Consider the following 20,851-nt stretch of genomic DNA (forward strand, 5'->3'; position numbering starts at 1 on the left):
TAAATTAGTGGAATGGAGTGCCACATATTTATTGAGACCTGTACAGAAAAAACAACCGTCACGGGTCATGCAAAGCAGTTCTACTGTGAACGAAGGAAACACAACGTGAACAATATGACGCCAGAAATAAATGATTTACTTAGAACTGAAACTCCTGAGATGCTGAACGTACAGTACGATATACAATATGTAAGGATACTACATGGCACTCATGATTAACTTGACGTTATGTCGGTTATGTGCCGGACCCAAGCCACACCACAGAACACCAGGCATTCCACTGAAACGCCACTACTGCATTGAAACGGACCAGTCCAAGCACTGCATACTGTAGGAATCTCGGAAAGGAAAGTGCTTGGTCTGATCGAGGTAATGTTTAACTAATGTCTCGTCGGCTAATAACAACAGATCGTCTAGATATACACACTGCGCTGGAGAGACGAGGGAGACTACTCACAGATATTTCTCTTTGGGTAAATTAAACACACGTCCACGATAAGGCTACAACATCAAGGGGTTAATGAACAACCTCAGCACTCGGCAACCATCAGGATCGCTCGCTTTCGACCGCGTCCAAAATCCGAATCCAGAAATCCCCTCAGAACCATGCATCACTGACACGCCTCCTTGTCCTCCATGTACAGATGGCAATGTTTCAGACCAGTGCAAATCAAACATGTAAACACCAACACCTTTGCCGGGGACAATCACCATACGGCACTCTCCACTTGCGAATCGACATTCAGACATTTACAGCAGAGTTGGGAGGAGGGTACAATGTATACAGCTACATGGAGTTAACCTCAGACCAGGACACACTTCCGTCGATCAAGTCTGCGGCCAAGCTTGGAACCGTAAGTTGGAACAGCCACTAGTCAGAGAAGAGGCTGGCGAAAGACTTCCTCAAGTTTCGGATGGTCTCTGCCTTGGCTTCGTCCTCATTGCTGGAGCGGAAGGTCTCCCCGAAGGCATTGAAGGCATTGGTCAGAGACTGGGATTTGCTGGAAAGAGAAGAAGAAGACAAGAAGATGAGAAGATTATTTTAATGATAGTTTTTTTTCTGTTGCTGCTAGACCTGTCACTAGCCCTGCTTTTTCACTTGCAATTTTCCCGCCACTAGGAATCTCAGGACAACGGCATGCCTTACCCAAAACATGTGTCAAGTGAGCCCATGCCTCTTTTCCAACTGCCGCCAATCAACTGCAGCATTATTCTGCAGCTAACGCAACACATTAGGAGGATATCAGCGAATGCTAATGCTAGAAGGTAGTGCATTAAGAACTTACTTTAGGAATGGATGTGAAGACTTCTGCTGAGGTGCTGGCTGTTCCTCGACAGGAGCCTGGGCCGGAGCCGTGGCAGGTCCAGGGGCAGGTGATGGCGCAGGGGCAGGTGACGGCGCAGAAGCCGACGGTGCCGTGTCGGTTGAAGCTGCTCTTTGAGGTGGAGCTTCAACCTGGGGTTGCTCTTTAGGCACAGGCTTGGGCTGGACCTGGGGTTTGGCTGGGGACTGGGGTTTGTTAGGAGACTGGGGCTTGGCGGGGGTTTTGGCTGGGGACTGTACCTGCGTGGGGGCTGAATCTGTCTGGGAAGGACTCTGACCTGCGCCTTCAGGCTGGGCCTTAGGATGGGCCTTGGCAGGAGGTGGGGTCTGGGGCTTTGGTTGGATCTGAGGCTTGGAGTTTCGCCGGACTGGAGGCACAGGCTTTGGGGGAAGTGGCTTTGGAGGCTGTGGTTTCGGGGGCAGTTCTGTTGGCTTTCCTGGAGCTGGCACGGGTGCTGCCTGACCTTGGGGCTTGGGCTGCTGTGTTGTGGGAGGTGGAGTTGGGGTGGGAGCTGCCTTTGGCACGGGTTCCGGGGCAGGAGCACTAGGGGCTGGCTCAGGTGGAGGTTCTTGACTCTTAGGATGGGACTCTTGGGGTTTCACTGAGGCCCCTAGGTTTAGTACAAAAGAGACTCATCACATTACAACAATGTTTGCATTGAAATGCAAGAGAAGATGGTTTTAAATCCAGCACCAGTTGCTCTAATGTTTTGTAATCAATCAGGTAACAAAGAAGGTACCCCCAAGTCTGGCCAAAGTAAAGATACAAGTGAAGGAAACCACTGGTGATTGGTTGGATTTGTTCTACAATGTTAAAAGCATATGTTCTCTGAGAAACTTTTTAAGGTTTCTTCAAATTAAAACTGTGGAGGAATCTTTTAAGCTTTCCTAAAGGTTCCCTAAAGCTCCCTAAAAGGTTTCTCCACAATCTGACGAACCCCTCAAACAATATATACTTTTAACAGTGTACCAAATAAGACAAAATGAAATCAAGGGAGGTAGGCTTGGGAAAAACTTAAATGAGGGGATATAAAGAAAAAAAAAATGCTCATTTGAAACATGCTACATAACACTGACATGGCTATCAATTAACATGGCAGTAATGGCAGATGCATTGTAATTACAGATTATGTCCTACATAATTTTGAGGCTGTTATACTGAAGAATGTACTTTAATAACACTCTATTGACTCTGTAGGACTATATGTGCTACGACATGTCAATGTTATGCAGCAGCATTCAAGGAAAACTGGAACAGAAATCCATGCATGAAAATAAATAACAGCTAGTTCAAGAACTGTAGGGTGGCAGGCATTCATAAAGTAACATATCATCTACATAAGGCTTTCAAGGCAACTGACATTAAGCTACATTAACATGTATAAATGTGTATGTCAGCTTTATGAATGCTGCCAAACAATAAAGTTGTCAGAAATTATAAGTATTACAGACTGTCCTTGGTCTTTTGGAGAATTGGTTTAAAATTGTAAATAAGAACATAAAATATTAGATAAAAAAGTTAAATGTGATCAAATGAATTAAGGGAAACATGCATTCCTAAAATAAAGTGAATTTGTGTATTGTATAAAGTATTCCTTTCAGTAATAATGAAAAAGGACTGGCCCGAATCACTGAAATACTGTACAACATCCCCTTTTTACCTAAGTTTTATCTTCTTTAAAGCCACAAATAAAAAAAAATGCGATAGACTCTATCACCTTAAATATTTAGAAAGTTATTGTAAATATCCAGACATATTGAAAATTGTCACCTTGCCTTATAACTCAGAACTGTTAGGTTTGATTAAAAGAGGACAGACTCTCTAACTTTGTTGGTATGAAGGAGAGAACACTCTCTGACTCTCTTTTGATTTAAAGGATGGTACACTCGCAATCTCCCTGTTGGTATGAAGAAGGGTAAACTCTCTAATGGTTTGAAGGAGGGTACACTATCTAATTCTAAATTTTGGTTTAAAAGTGGGTAGACTTTCGAACTCTCTATTGGTTTAAAAGAGTGAAGAGTCTTTATCTCTTTGGGTTTAAGGAGGTTAGACTAAGTCTCTTTTGGTTTAAAGGAAGGTCTACTATATTATTATGGGTTTAATGGGGATAGACTGTCTAACTCTACTCAACTCTCTTTGGGATTGAAAGTGGGTAGACCTATTTTAGCCATCTATAGCACACCGGTCAATTGTGCTTCTAGCAGCTTGATTTAGGGTGTTGGTGTGTCTTTGGTATCATGAGGGGGCAAAAAATACACCTTGCGCAGCTCAAAATGCATGAAAGGCATGTACTAATTCTGTTAATTAATCTTGGGTGTATTTTGGGCGTAACATAAGATAAAGTTATCAGCGTTTTACTTGTCATTCCCTTTAAGAGTCAGGTGCGCTCTGACTTTGGCGCATTAATATCTTAATCATATATCATTATATCATTATATCATTAATATAAAGTTTTGCATGTCTCAGCAGAGGACATTGGTCTACCATATGTGTGAGCAATGAGTGGGGTTGTATGCGCACTGAAGCGGCTGACTGTTGACTGTTGTCAGGGTTTTGATCAGTCATATTTTGTATTACCTGACGCCTAGATAGAAACACGCCAGATATTTACCTGAACACACCTCACTTCCAGACCACTATGCCCATCAGCGTTAATATATTTCTAAACTCTGATGTTATTTTAACGGCAAGGGCGCAAAGCCTGAAAATAGATAAGCATTGCAACACACCTTTTGCAGGTTGTGCGATAGGGCCCTCTATCTAAAAACCTCTCTATTAGTTTAAAAAAGGATAGTCTCTCTACTTCCCTATTGGTTTAAAGAAGATAGACTCCCTTACTCTATTTTGATTTAAATTTGGGCAGACTTGTAACTGTTGGTTCAAAGGATGGTATATTATCTCATTTTCTTTAGATTTAAAGGAGGGAAGACTCTATAACTGTCTTTTAATTTGAAAAACAGTGAACTTTAACACTTTTTTGGTTTAAAGGAGGGTAGACTAACTCTCCTAGAGTTTAAAGACTCTAGCGCTCTCTTATTTTAAAGCAGGGCCTACACTCTAACTGCCTATTGTTTTAAAGAAAGGTAGATTTTTTAACTATATTGATTTAAAGGAAGGTTGAATTTTTAAATATATTGGTTTAAAGGAAGGTTGATTTTTTAACTTTCTCTTGGATGAAAGGGGGTAGACTCTCTAACTCTCTCTTTGGTAAATCTTCTCAGATTTGTAATTACATGCAGTAATAAACATATTCGATTTGTAAATATCAGTCTATTGGAACATCAGAAGCTATAATTAAAAAAAAAAATGCTGCTCAAGCCAGCCCCAGTTATTTATAGAGATTAACATAGGAGGTAAATCCAGGTCTAGAAAATAAAACTTCTTCCCATAGTTTCAGAAAAAAAACTTCATAGGCCCTAGAATTGAACCCTGAGGGATACCACAAAACCTGCTAGCTTAAAACACTACCAAATCACTCAATGTTTTCTTCCATGGATGAAGAACTGAAAAGTAAACACTGGGTTTGAAAGCTATAATGCCAATTAGAACTAAATCCAGGGGACTTTTACTTTCAGGAACTAAAATTGTCACCTCTGGAGTTTAGTCTTATTCTACTTAACGGTATGTTGCCTCAAAAATGTTCCCTAATCATCATCACAGCTCAGTCTAATGCCATGTATTCCTGAGAAGAATCTACAAAAATGTTTGTAATTGTTAGAAGTTCTTGAAACCCAGACATAACGCATGTCTGTAGAACTTTCAGAAATGATGGAACCAAAATATGATACAGTAACACAGAACATATAGGTCTTACAAAGGGGAGCTTTATTACTTTGGACATGAGGGGGAAGGACTATATAGGTTGGTACCATAAAGCAATCAAAAATAATGTAGCCAAACCTTCAACACGTGTACTGGATTTAAAGAGATGGTGTTTAAATTTGAATTTAAGTAGTTTTAGTCTTTAAAAGCAGAATTATGAAGCAGTAAAATGAATTATCTATTAATTCTGACAATTTTCAGCGCTTTGAAAAATAAATTCACAAAGAACATTCAATATTATTACAAATCAAAACAAGACTTTTTGATTTGTCTCTTGCCTTTGGTAAAACATCATGCAATTAACATTCATTTTTATAAACATGCGACCGAACAAAAGCAGGAGAACATATTTAGAGTGCTGTTCCTGCACAGTTTACTTATTACCATACACAAACACAAAGGTTTAATTACTTTTGACAGCAAGAAAATTATAAAAGCAATCATTTTAAATAAGTAAAACACAATTACCACAACTTCTTATTGTTATGTACATTTGTCTTCACAAAGGAAGTTGTACTTTTACGTAAAGGCAACATTAATGCCAGCATATCATCCCATCGAAAGCCTTTGCTTAAAAAAATGATATCATTTAAAACTTTAACAGTACAAACAGTATAAATAAACTGCATCACTAAAAACAACTGCCTGAAAGTCACTCCCAACAGCATAATATAAGCAACAGTCTACAGTCTACTGATTACAGTCATTACCAGTAATTATTGAATATTGTTTGGGAAAACTCTATTTTCCTGTCGTATTGTGTTTTGGATTTAAAATATCCACCAAAACAAAAAAAAAATATTGCTTAAAAATATAAATCACATATGTACAAAACGTCGGTAGTGAGGATTATTTGACTGCTTTTAATCTATGGAATGTAATGATTAACCACTTTGGTGAAATTGGACACGTTTTTGATCCGTATGGCTTTAGTAAGAACCAGTGACTGTAGAACTCATGGACACAGGTGTAGCACCTCTGCTGGCTGGATACAGTATGACGCCTAGGATGTTTAGCTCCACCCATCCAACCTTTAGGCTGCACTGTGAGAATTCCTATAGTTCAATAGTGCATTGTTAATTCTGTTAGAAAAATCTATGACAAAACAAAATTTATTTATGACATAAATTAGATGAGTGTAATATTTTTCAAATGAAAACAGTGATAAAGTCCATTAACATTTCAAACCTGCTGCACCACACAGCATCATTATGAGGCCGCAGTATTATAAACGCTAAAAACAGAAATATGTGAAATAAGAATCAGCAGGAAAAACAATACATTCCTCATGTATATGTTTCACCTCCAAGATATTTAGAAAACAGTATGCTAATTGTAGCTCTGTTAGCTAATCAGTTAGTTTGATATGTTTAATGTTTGAGTTTTAGCATTGTTTAATTTCAAGGGGGTCGTGCAATCCATGCTCAATGCACATTGGCTAAACTTTACTTTTTAAACCATACTTTTATAACTTACTTTTGTAAAATGTATGGTAGTTGCCTCAATGAACCTGGAGGCATTTCTGTGTGATATTTAATTTAATAAACCTTTTATTTATGTAAGAAAATATGTTTAATAAACATGTAGTACTTGTTTATTTTGTAACAAGATGGTATATAATAATAATTAAAAATTAAAATTTTTGATTACTGTGTTGCCAAAGTATCGGATTGGGACGTAGTATTGGCAGATACGCATAATCAAATGACTCGGACTCGGGAGCAAAAAAATATAATTGACCTTAAGATATCATTAGGTTAACTCCAGAACTACCAAGTAATGTGTTAACAAGGGAGCCTATTTCCTAAATTTCACAGTTTCTGGCAGAAAGCCCTGGAGACAAACCTTTCCTGTACAGGCAACAGGTTTAGATGATACAAAACCCTTCTTCTCTGCAGTAAAATAACTTATTTACATTCTGAACATTTTAAGGCTTTGAAATCTCCTACAGGACACTTGGAGAAGCTGCCTGTTCACTCTCTACTCCACTTTATAATTCCAGATCAGTAACTCAGGAATCAACCCAAATTCTGCACGTTTGAAAATAGATGTAAAAACTAGACAAGCGTAACAAAACTAAAGGTCTGGAGGACATTAACTGTTTAATTTGTATTTCAGGAAAATATTCATTTTAAATTGAAGTTCAGGAAAGAGCCATTTTTATGATTTTATTCATTATATTTTGACAGTTGCAGATTTACTTGACTATTTTTCTATACTTTTAATTACAATTATATTTTTCAGTAACGTTCCTTATCAAACATGAAAGCTTTTTATGTAATGGTTGAATAGAAATTTAGGGGTGTAATGCAAAAAAAAGACACAATTCCTGACCTGTTAAAAGGGGTTAATGCAGCAATTATTTATTTTTAAGTTTTTAATAGCTAGAAATTTTAGTAAGTACAGATGATTACAAAGGCAGCAATCTCTGTTCATATATAGCTACACAGCTTATGCAAAGTACACCCAAATACAGTTGTTAGATAGGGAAAGTCTAGGCTACTGTACTGGAGTAGACATGTATGTATGCATCATATTTTCTCACTAATTTAGATGTAATAAAACTTAAAGATTGTTACTTTAATAAAAGTTAACCATAAATAATCAGAATAATTATCAAAATAATGACATCTAATAATGAAATCTAAAACAGTGAAACCATAAAAATACAGGACTTAAATATTTCGGAAATTTACTGTACAAAATCTATCCTAAAATGTTTCTAGATTTTGTCGACTAAAATGTGACTACAACTATTTTACATTTTAATCGAAAGTCTAAAACTTAATCAAAATCACCTGTAAAAATTAACACTGCAGTAGAGAACTGAAGGAAATTGGACTAAGGCATCCATGGATTCTACAGTCAATGGCAGAAATAACCAAAAATGATAATATATTTAAAAAGAAATCACCAAATAATTCAGTTAAAAATCTCTCAGGCTCCAAACTTATTAACAAGGCCTCACTAGAGTCTATTTCAACACCTCATCTGATACGCTAACCACACCTCACCTTACCTTCCAAACCCTGTCTCCAACTACAATCCTCCAATGTCTTTAAAAACAAATGTTAAAAAAGCCAAATATTTACACCTACATACACCAATCAGCCATAACATTACACCTTTTTACTGACATTAAATGAGGGAGTGGATTTATTTTATTACATTACAGTCAGTGAACAGTCAGTTTTAAAGTTGATGTGTTGAAGCAGAACAAATGGATAAGCGTAAGAATCTCCAGAACATCAGGGAGGTCTTGTGGGGTGTTTCTAGTGTGCAGTAGGCAGTAGGATGCTCATGGAGGCTCCACCCATCTAACAACCTACAGGATTAAAAACATAACAAATCTGCTCTGTGGTTTAATCTATATTATAGACTCCAGAGCTGTTTTGGTGGCGCAAGAGAGTTTGTACACGATATTAGAGAGGGGGGTTTAATGTTATGGCAGATTGCTGCAAACCTAAATGATATTTCAAACTGACAAATACTTTGGCTTATGAACACTGTCCTTCAGTAAAGTGTTAACAATAAATCTCAATACTAAAAATAGGCTGCAGACTACACTGGACCGCACCGTACATTCAATATAAAAACACAGCATTACATTCATTTCCCAATATCAGCACTGAAACAGCAATCATGCACAGATTTAAAAAAACTCTACTGTCACAAACCTCAACACACTGCACAACAGCAACAAACTACTCAGCCAGAAGTCACCAGACAGTTATTTATATTAAAATAGATTTAAGCAGAATCCAGGAAAGAGCCTCGATGCTTAAGGTTACATGAGGGAACGCGGGACGCAGCAGCACTGCACCTTGCATAGGCACAACCAGCTTTTCACACAATCAGCGCTTCGGTTTTGTGACAAAACACCAGACAAAATACCAGACAATACTTTAAATTAAATGCTGCACTGGGACAAGACGTAAGCCCTTTTCACACATGCATTTTTAATCAGTAAAAGTACAGTGAATTTTAGGCTTCAGGTTTGAAATAAAGGCTGGGATCTATCTAACAGGCATGCTTTCCTGGTTATAAATTTTAACATTATACATGTGAAAAGCTAACCCTGCAGGAATCTCTCATCAGCACAAGACAGTGTCAACTTTCACTGTATACAATTATTTATAGGGTTAGTACATATAACACACGTTATAAGAAAATAATTAATTATGCAACTTAAAGGGTAAAATCCATTTGTTGTACCTAATTTACAGCTTTAATACATACTCCAGGAAAGCTATTAAATATTTAAAAAATCATTATGCACCTTGTGTATTAAAAATAAATGAGTAAAACAGTCACTTTATTTGGATAGAGATCACCACATATATTTGAGTTAGTATTACCAACACTAAACAACTGAGACACACCAAAAAATAAGGTAAAGTGTACATAACATTTCTTACTACATTACACAAAAATACATGTTTTCTATTGGTTCCTTGTAGCATTTATTTGCAAAATGGTTGTGTCCATACAACCCTGACTCACTATCAGTTTAAAGTCTTGCCCACCAGCACTACCTTCACTTGGGGTTGTCAGTTATATTCAATAATTTCAATGGGTGACATAGGGTTGTATAAATATATAAGAATATGTTTGACTTTATGTTTGACTTTGTTTTAGATTAATTTTCCAGTGTAATGAGAAAATTAAACTTGCTAAAGAATAGCAGGGTGATTTTATCCAGTATTAAGAAACAGATATGCAAGATAAACTCACCGAAAAGTCAGTACTACTTATGCTTATTATCCGGAAGGGAACTTGATGTCATGTGACTGAGAAAGCCTAAAAACTCACTGGTCCTCCTGTTTTTTAATTGCAGTCCGGATGCAAGAGTTTTATCACTGAGTAGAAGTGGGAAATATTTTTCACAGACGTCCCCCTGAGAAACTTATTCTGTCCGGACAAGGCTTAAGTGAAATAATATAAATCAGCTAGAGGGTAAAATGCCTACCGACAATCATGTTCCCAGCCCTGGTTGAAAAGACTACACACTGATAGTGAGTTAGAGCTAGGGACACGCCCATTATGCAAATAAATGACACCATAAACGAATAGGGAGGAACTTTACCTTCTTTTTGGTGTGGTGTTACTGTTATATTTGGGTAATATTTACTCAAAATACGAAGTAAATGTTTTTAGTAATATTTAATGGCTTTCCTAAAATATGTTTTACTGCTGAAAATTAGATAACATGAATTTTACTCAAAAGTCTAATTTTGGTTATATAGTATACATTTGCACAACTAACTATTATGTGTTATATTTATTTATCTCATAAATAATTTTTTACAGTGTATATTTGTCACACTAGGAGGTTCAAGAACAAACAGGAGCCGATACTTTTCCAGTAAATACAGTAACATATAGATTAGATTTGCTCTGTAACACTTTTACTTGTACAGAGTTTTATAGTTTAGTTATGTGTGTATGTGAATATTGCACAGGCATATTTTATTAATAATTCTAATGTAAAGTAAATCTACTTTCACTTTGGGCTTGTCGTGAAAACAATAAAGACGATTCAACAGAAGTTTAACAAATAAAAAATGAATACACAGTTGTGTCTTATTTCCTAGGACTTCATTGCGAACATAACCCTGAACTTGTAATAAATCATATTTTAATAATCCATATAAAGTGTGAAAAGGGGCTGCAGTCAAGGCCAACTGAATGACTTCCAACAAGCATAAAATCCCAAAACTGAACTCCAACCACCATCCAATCTCTAATATCTGCAGTGTTTCCTGTTTCACTGCAGCTGAATCATCTCCCTGGCCTTTCTGTGGAGGAAATCACTTTGCCTGGACTGGCTTTGCTACTACAGCAACTCCATTACAGTCGAGAATATACTGTAAACAACCTTGAGGAGGGACACGCTGGGGCGGAGTCCTGCTGTGGTCAGGTGGGCCTTCCTTTAAGGCAGAGCTCTGTGGAGACACACAAACACACACAGAATACACATACAGCTATATGAAGAACAGATTTATATGCAGAAGCCTGTAGGTGGCGCCAGATATATAGCACACACATAACAGAGACCTTTCGCAAATCCATTTTTTTTTCGATATACAGCTTTGGAAAAAAAAAAAAAAAAAGGAGACCACTTAACTTGATTTGACTATTTATAGGTATATGTTTGAGTAAAATGAACATTGTTGTTTTATTCTATAAACTACGGACAACATTCCTCCCAAATTCTAAATAAAAATATTGTCATTTAGAGCATTTAATTGCAGAAAATAAGAAATGGCTGAAATAACAAAAAAGATGCAGAGCTTTCAGACCCAAAATAATGCAAAAAAAAAAAAAAAACAAGATCATATTATGAAGTTTTAGGAGTTCAGAAATAAATATTTGGTGGAATAACCCTGTTTTTTAATCACAGTTTTCATGCATCTTGGCATGTTCCCCTCCACCAGTCTTACACACTGCTTTTGGATAACTTTATGCCACTGCTCTTGCAAACATTTATGCAGTTCAGCTTGGTTTAATCATCCATCTTCCTCTTGATTATATTTCAGAGGTTTGGTAAAAACAAAAAACTCTTTGTTTTAAGTGGTCTCTTTTTTCCAGAGCTATATGTGTGTGGAGGTTTCACAATTTATTTATTAATTTGTTATATTTATTTATATTTTAATGTATTTTGTTGCAGCTACTGTAATTAATACCAGAAGTGTCAAGTAAGGAAGTACAAATACTTATGTTACAATACTTAGGTAGACATTTTGGTTATTTATTCTTTACTGTAGTAAAGATGACTTTTTGCTTCTACTTCTTATATTTTCACACAATTATCTGAACTTTCTAATTCTTATGTTTTAAAAATAGCCTTGTTACTCCTATTTAATTTTAGCTTGTTTACATTCTAGCTCTCATAATTAAAAAAAAACCCTATCCAGATTAATCTCTCCATCCAGATAGAGTGAATCTGATTGTGGTTTGATAAGAAGGATAAACATATACCATTCCGACTCTCTATTGGTCTCAAAATGTATCAACAAAAAAAGGTCTCAAAATGCATCTCAAATGTATCAACATTAACATTTTAATACAACATAAAATAAAAAATGGTTTTGGTAATGGTAGGTTGTGATCTACTTTCTCCTAATCCAGAAAACAAGGCCACACACACAGAATATCAACATAAATCACTGTACATTGAGCACACAGTTCATTAAAGACACAATTTACACAGTAGTTTAATTCTGACTGTACAGCAGGTGGTGCCAGGCTCCTACAAAACTAAACTGACTTCAGATATTCTTCCAAGACTACAAACTGCTTGTTTTCCTGAGACTTCATTACACTAAATTAACATAGAAATGCAGAAACAATGTCTGCAAAATCATCTAAACCAGCTGAGAACTATAGTTTAAACTGCGCTATGGAGGCTCTGCAGCTTTACTGGCATTATCGTCTGTAGAGGATGTTACCTGAGGCTGCTGGACAGCAGTTGTGGGTCTTTGTGAAGGGCGAGCTGGTGCCCGAGCTGCCGTTTGGTTCATCTTGGCCAGGACCACTTCAGCTATCAGCTGCCTGTCCTCTGCCTGGTGCTCTCCTATCAGCTGCATGGAGGAACCCACCACCTGTACACAGAGAAAATACAGTCATAGCATGGGTACCCTTTTTTTTTTTACTTGCTGATACTAACCTAGATTATTTTTTTTGTCGTTGTTCTGGACCAAAAATGTGTATTTGTCCTAAAAAAGATTTTCTGATGTGGTGTAGTTTAGGTGTAGTGTAACATGATAACAATGACAAATTTTTGCCAAATAGCCCACCTCTTTTTATCCCCATCATTTTTAAACAGGCTTACAATGCTAAATATAGGGGCACAGGGTTGCTCATGCAAAATTTCTATTTTTACACCATTATCATGCTCAAAATAGCTCAACCACAATTCATTGGTAAAATTATAAGGGGCCTTACATTTAAAACAAGACACTGAGAACTTATTACAGGTAGCTTATTTAAAACACTGTTTATACACACAGTACCTTCAGGTAGTTATCAGTACAGTGCCGTCGTCTTGGAATTACCGTATTTTTCGGACTATAAGGCGCACCGTATTATAAGACGCACTATCAAAGAACGCCTATTTTCTGCTATTTTTCCATACATAGGGCGCATCGCATTATAAGGCGCGTTAAGTGACACTAGAAAGGGTGCCTATATCAAAGTGAACAGGGGTGGCGCCATGTTTCCCTTCCCCCACCGGGGGTGGTCGCTTGCCGGTGGAGCGTCTCAGTATATATAAATCTAGCTCTTTCAAAGTCAAACGAGTGCTGGATATTAATCTACACAGATTCCTCTCCTGAAAACTGTTTATTTGGGTGAGTAACGTGCTTCAGTTTATTTACAGTAAGCTTAGATTTCCAGATGTCCACTAAGGCTTGCTGCACCAGCGTTAGCATAGCTATCCGCTAGCACGCTAGCTAGTCACCTAAACTAGTAAAGTTAACCCAAACTTAAACGACAGCGTTACACTGAGTAATCCTGCGTGTTCTGGTAAGACAGTGAGATATTAGCTAGCGATTCGTCCCCCGTAGCTTGTTTTAACACGGTAAACAAGCAGATTACAGGCTGATAAAACTCACCTCTGAGAGAGTTAGCGCTTAGCATCTAGCTAATGCTAGCCAGGCAAAGCAGCACAGACTTACAGGCCGATAACTCACCTCTGAACGGTGAACGCTTAGCGATTAGCATCTAACTCTAATAATACTGCTCCAGCAGTATTAAAAGTGCTAAATTTAGAAAATACCGATCTCTGAACAGTGAAAAAGCTAGCTAGCTAAGCGGTTAGCATCTAGCTAATGCTATTGCTGCTCTGCACAGAGTGTGTGTTTACTGCTCCTTACACCTGACGGGTAAAATTTAGATAATACTGATCTCTGAACAGTGAATAAGCTAGCTAATGCTATTTGCTGCTCCAGCCTCGGAGCTGCACGGCTCTGGACTCTGTATAGCACTGAAACTCTGTATAACGCTGCACGGAGTGTGTGTTTACTGCTCCTTACAACCTGACGAGTAAAATTTAGATAATACTGATCTCAGTGAATAAGCTAGCTAGCTTAGCGGTTAGCATCTAGCTAATGCTATTGCTGCTCAGCCTCGGAGCTGCACGGCTCTGGACTCTGTATAGCACTGAAACTCTCTATAACGCTGCACGGAGTGTGTGTTTACTGCTCCTTACAACCTGACGAGTAAAATCCATACAAAAGGCGCACCGTATTATAAGACGCACTGTCAATTTTTGTGAAAATTAAAAGTTTTTAAGTGCGCCTTATAGTCCGAAAAATACGGTAAGTCATGATACGTTGAATGACGAGCACAAGCAAATAGATAGAATAGTAGCACAGATCACAAAATTAATTGAAAATGCATGAATTCCAGCTAGGCCTGTCACGATTCGTTGAGAGCCAGTGAGAGAGCAGCACAGCACTGAAACTCGCTGGGACTCATGTTAACAAACTCACAGAAACCAAATGGCTGTTATCATGTTGGCAAAAGTTATCACAATTTTAAAAAATTACTGCACGTAATTTTACGTCGATAACATAGTTCTTGCGACAGGCCCAATGCCCCAACATACAAGGAGGGTGAACACTAACACATGCTTCCTCCGATACAAGTGAAGCCAGCCATCGCTGCTGATGCAGCATTGCCGAACAGCCAGTGCACTTGAAGGAAAGCGCAGCGACTCGATTCCGGTGATTCCGGTACTGACCCTTTTCTGCTCTTAATTTACTCTCTTGTAGCGCTAATTTGGGAGAGCTGAACACTCTGAGTGTTCTTCTGGTTAGATAGCTCGCTTATGCTATGATTAAGGTCTACCAGCATTTGCTGGTACAACTAGTGAACAACAGGGCAGCAATAAATAACAACATACCAGAACGTAGTGTAAAGGGATAAAGCAAGAGAGTAGTCAGAGAGGAAAAAATTCGGTAACAAGAGAGTAAACTAAGAGCAGAAATAAGTCGATAACAATAAGACAAGAAAGCAAGGAAAACATGTTGTAACAGAGCTAGTAAACTAGATAATAATCAGCAAAGAACCAAGGGAACAAAGGGCTATTTATACAAACATAAACAGGTGTGGGAAATGAGCAATCAGAAGGAGGGAGAGGCTGAACTCTGCAGAGTCACATGTTCAGCCGAGTCATTGTAGTTCTTGGGCTGGGAATGCTGGGAAATGGAGTCTTTAGGATAACAATTGTCCTGAATGGGCAGACTGACAGCGTCAGGACTGACAGGAACACTAATGAGTTAAAGAAAAAATCCTAAGTATTGTGTCTTTAACTTAAAATATGTCTTAAAAGACACAGATAAAAGCCAGCAACAGCTTAATTCCAGCTCTGTCTCTAAATCCTCATCGACCTCTATCTCTATCTCACTGTGACTAAGAGCTTTTATAGCTCACATCATTCACAGAAGGTCAAAACTCAGAGCTGCTGAGGGCAGGGCGTCCAGAAGGCCCGCGGTCCTGCAGAGAGAGCCTCAGCTCGGCCAGAGCATCTTACATAACCGAGATAATCAACATCAGACCTCTGCCGGGCTCCGAGGGCTTTGATCAGACTGGACGTCCTCAGAATCCTCACATCACACACAGTCTACAGCACAGCCATTAGGCCTGTTCTCTGTTCAGCCTGCACTACCCAACACCGTGCAAACAAGACAAATATAGTTAATAACAAGTATCTCCACTGTAGAATCAGCTATACTGTAAAATAGTGGTAAGCAGAGCTGAAGGTTAATTAGATGCTGTGTAGATTTGATGAATGGAGCTTCCTCTGTAGGCTGGTATCTGTAGAGCCGGATAACACAATTAGATGCTCTTCAACAGAAACTGCAATATTTACTTCATAAGATTTACAGTTTGAGTTTTTTGAGGGGGACTTTAGGCTGTTTGCCCTGAAAGTTTGGTGAATGTAGTTAGTTGAAGTTGAAGAGTTAAGGTGTTTTCACATCAGCACTATTTGGTCCGGTTAAAAGACTCTGGTTCATGTGTATCCTTTGTGGGGTTCGATTGAACAGGTGTGAAAACAGTAATCACACTCAGGTGTGGATCAAAACAACCGGACTGAGACCAGCTAGTTGCTTGTGGTGAGAACATGATCCGGTCTTGATCCGACCCAGCTATCAAATATCCTCATTTTATTTGAGCTAAACTGCTACAAAAGGCGCAGTTTAATCTGATATATTAACCAGATAACGCTGATTACCACAACTATGAACCAACACAGTCTCTGCTGCTCCATGCTATTTACATGCACGGACTGTGCTGCATTCACTACTTGCAGCTGCACAACTTTGTTTACTATGTGTACATGCATGTTACACTGAAAACACTGTGTTTAAAAGAGCAGCAGCAATTTTTCAGCGGTAAAGCAGCTTCACACTACAAAGATATATGCACTGAAACACAGAATCTTCTCACTATATTTACTTTCTTGCTCCCGCACCAGACAGCTCTGACCAATCAGAAGAGACTTTTAGGTTTATGTCTGTGTGAAACCAAACCAAACAGAGAGAAAATGCTCCATCTTAACAAACTCTTTAACTGATCTGGACCATAAAAACCAACTACAGGTGTGAAAAAGCCGTTAAAGTTGTTTCTGAACTTCAGAGAAGCTTTGGTCTAGAATTACAGCCCATCCAAAAGCCCATTCCTGACACTTTTCGTTATTATGTGACTTGCTATGTCATTATTCTGAGATGCAAAGTCATTTTGGGATAGTAGTTTATGTGCTCACTATGTTACAATTTAAAGGAGAAGTCCAGTGTAAAATGGACTTTTGGTGTAGTAAAACATGATTCAAAATACTTGCCTTTAATGAATAGCGCACCTCTGTTCTCACACAGCGTTCTAAGATCCAGAAATTTTAACAGTTTGTCCAAACACCCTTCAGACTGGGGTAACATGGGGCATAATTTGCACCGATAAATCGCTTTTTCCACCGTTCTCCAGCTCAAAGTAGCTCCACACCTCCTTGCTAGAATTTAGAGTAATCCAAAGTCCATTTTACACCTGAGTTCTCCTTTAAGTTGTTAATTATGCTGTCTCATTTTCCTGAGTTTAAAGGTTTTCTTATTATTTATATATATATATATATATTTTTTTTTTTTGCGATGTTATTTTATTATATTGGTATGTTTTATTGTTATTTTACAATGCTTTGCACTTGCAAAGCATTTATCTTAACATTTTTCTGTGTAAGACCCTTTTAAATATCTCTACTACCATTTTTGCCTTGCCCTCTGATACTGCCTTGATGTGTTTTAACCTGAACTGTCTCACTACCCTTCATATGGTTGCTGCAGTATGTTTTAGTAGTTTGAGGTTTTGACTGTGCCTGTTGTTGAATATGCTTTTGGATTGTCCCTTTTCAATAAAGCCTCTTTATTGTATCCCTGCTTGTCTCATCACTACCTGGCCCTGACAATTTGAGATGATTTGGGACACTGTCAGCATTTTCCCTTGTTTCTGCCCATCTGCACAAAAACATTAAAAACAGAGTTTCCAAAAAAAATCTCCAGCCCAGAGAGCATTCTGAAAATGCTAAAACTGAAATCTCCTAACAATGCTGTGAAAGTGTGGAAGGGAGACTAAACATATTATACATAATATTAATAATAAAAAAAATAAAAATGTAGAATTAGAAAGATGTGGATAAAGCCTTAGGTTGACTTAATATTATAATTCATGTAATATGTGTGGTGTTTCTTTTATGGTTTATTCCTGTAACAGACATACACTTTACATTATAAAAAATATATATTATAAAAGGCCTCATACATGTGCCTAATATCATATCTCAGTACTCATCAATCAAATCACATCCACAGTACAGTCACTGTGTGTAATTTCAGCGAGGGCTGGACACGCTCCCAAGTAGACGGCTGCAGGAAGCAACATGGAGAAACATCAGAAACAGTTGCCATGGCAACCTGGAGCGGCCATGCTGTGTCAGCGGCATGATGAAGCTGAGCATCACCGTGTCAATCAAATCATCTCCATAGCAGAACTTATGGGACGGAACCTTCACCACCATCTCACTGTTATTAACCGTCTCAGGATTAATGGTGCGAGAGGGCTGTGAGGTTATTACAGGAGGACAGCAGCTCTACATCTTCTTCAGGAGATATCAGGACAGCTGATGTTCCGTCTGCACGACTGCACGCCGCTGTGGCTGTGGGCTGCGGCTGCTCCGTCACTGCGGCTCCCCAGATGGAGCGAAGAGGCGGAGGAAGAGCATGGCCACATCCCTTCTGAATGGAAATCTAATGCCACAGTCCAACCCAGCCTGACCAGGCCTGAGGAGGAGTCGGATTACTGACACTAACCATTCTGTAATTATCACTGTCCTCATCCTCCCATTCAAATGTTCTGCAGATTCCCAGGATAAGAAACTGGATTAGTCATGATGAGGCTCCATTAAAACCAGAATTCTGGCATCGGAAGAGGTCAGTATGGTCATGGCACCAAAATAGATCTTGGCGCCTTCAAGTCTTGTGACCAAAAGTCTACCAAGTTTACCAAGGCTTCCATTTCCTGTTTCCAGTGTCTTTTAATACTGCAACACTCAGGGATATCTAGAAATACTGTACTTCAAGGATGGAGCCAGTTTGGATCCAAAACGTGTTTTAGGCCACATTCACATAGTAGATAGAGTAGATACAGTGACAAAAATCTGATCTTTTTTGTCATATGTGACACAGATGTGTTGTCTGTGTGGAAGTCCACACATTTGAATGTGATATTTTCATTTCTGATTTGTGGTACTGAAATCCAGAAGTTACTTTACATATCTGATTTATGACAAGACGACTCTGTCCGAACAGCCAGATCAGATTTCATGTGACAATGACGTCAAAAACAATGAAAAAATGGCTGTAGGGCGAAGGAAAAATGGATGACAGCAGTGAGTGAGGGATTCAATGAAATGGGCAAACAGCAGGCTGCTGCTGCTGCTGCAGTGTTAAAGAAAAATAAATGGCTTTAAAACTTGTTTTTTTATTCTATTTAGTGTCCAAATCATTGGTTAGTTAGGATGTTAGATGATCAACACCTACTTTAACTCCCAAACTCATCCCAGCTAAAAGTATAGCAGCTCAATGCATTAGACCTTAGACATGTTACCAATAGACAAAAAGACACATCAGCCAATTGATTTGTATCCTTGTCTCTCTATACAGTCTCAGTGTAAGGCAGAGATCAGTCAGAATGAACACTGTGACGTCAGCAGCTGCATCAGTGATGAAGTGAGGCTAACAGTAAGTGTTTGTGTGTGTGTGATTGAGTGTGTGCGTGCGTGTGAGAGTATGTGAGAGAGTGTGTGTGTGTGTGTGTGTGTGTTTTTCCACAGCCTGGTGGCGTGTCACTCTGAAGCGTCACATTGGTACCCAGGTGATGAACGTGAGAAGAAAACAACTCTATAAATTAATTCTCTGTGAAGCTTCCAAACAAAACCAACCCCAGATGTTGTTTTATTTATTTTCTGTTTACTTTTTTGTGTGACCTACAAAACTCCATCATTCTCCTCCCTTCACTCCACACATGTTTAAAATTAGAAACTGCATTTAAATGTATGAGAAGATAATATCTCTCTGGGATCCAAGAACTTGCCAATCGTCTCAATGTTTCTGTTAATAGCTTAGTTACAATACAGCCCAGAATGAGGGGTTTAAACATTATCTGAATTTTACTGAATTAAATCTGCCCTTTTAATCTTATTATGAGATCATACATGACTCACATCTGAAGTTACAAGGTTTTGAATAGAGCTTCTCTGCCTCACAAAATTAAGTTTAACTGAAACAGGCTGCATTAAAAGTCATTCCATGGTTATACAATGAAGTACAATGGTCATTTCATGCAAAATGTAGATGGACACACAAATCCTTCCAATTACAGATAAGAGTCAAGTTTTTTTTTACGTGAAGGAGGAGAAAATTAAGGGATTGAGAAAAAGGAGTAAGTGAGGGTTTCAGTAGTGGGATAGTGAGGTAACAAGCTTCATAAGTATTTGTACAAACTATATTAGAAAGCTGGTGTTAAAACCGTTTTCCGTTTGAAGAAATTTTCTAGAGAAATGTCTGACTATGGCCACGTAAATTTTTCATAATGAGCTAGAGCGTGTTCATGGTAATAAGCCCAGCTCTCAGTCACTGGAACCACTTGATAGCTCCTGTGATGCTGAAGCAGATGAAACCGAAACTTCACATAAAGCGTAGCTCTTTAACACAGAAGCATCAGTTTAAAAGGAACTGTTCAAATGAATTTCAGATATAAATCACATTAACAAGATAGTGTGAACAGCCTAAAAATGAAACCCTGCATCCTCATTTGAGTACATTACATTTCTTCTTCTCTGAAACATGATATTTATTTCAAATCGTTGACCCTTTGGCCTCGTATGGAGAGACTTTTGTACCATCTAGTGGGTTCATGACAACATTACATTCATTGAAAACAAAATGATGGGAATCCAAGTCAAAAGTTTTGTATAACCAGTTCAGAAACATGGGGCAGTTAAAAAAAATCCAGTTTAAGATCTGAAACTAGTTTATTTATGTAAAATAATATCTCTAGATTCATGGCATGCATTTTTGATAAATTTGGTGAAACCATTCACACCATGCAAAAGTAAGTGGTTTTAATGTTATGGCTGATGTTACGGCTGTTAT

General features: G+C 38.1%; 1 protein-coding gene across 1 annotated transcript in view; it reads right to left on the reverse strand.

Annotated features, from left to right (window-relative positions):
• Window positions 1–20,851, reverse strand: part of syn2b (synapsin IIb) — a 139,217-nt gene continuing 118,366 nt past the window's right edge. The window contains exons 10-13 of the mRNA XM_007229637.4: window positions 12,599–12,751; window positions 11,026–11,092; window positions 1,287–1,935; window positions 1–1,001 (exon numbers count right to left, since the gene is read on the reverse strand). Of these exons, the coding sequence (XP_007229699.3) occupies window positions 872–1,001; window positions 1,287–1,935; window positions 11,026–11,092; window positions 12,599–12,751 (999 nt within the window). The 3' untranslated portion in view covers window positions 1–871. The remainder of the gene's footprint in view (window positions 1,002–1,286; window positions 1,936–11,025; window positions 11,093–12,598; window positions 12,752–20,851) is intronic.

Source organism: Astyanax mexicanus, chromosome 24 (assembly GCF_023375975.1).
Source record: "Astyanax mexicanus isolate ESR-SI-001 chromosome 24, AstMex3_surface, whole genome shotgun sequence".
Classification (NCBI taxonomy): domain Eukaryota; kingdom Metazoa; phylum Chordata; class Actinopteri; order Characiformes; family Acestrorhamphidae; genus Astyanax; species Astyanax mexicanus.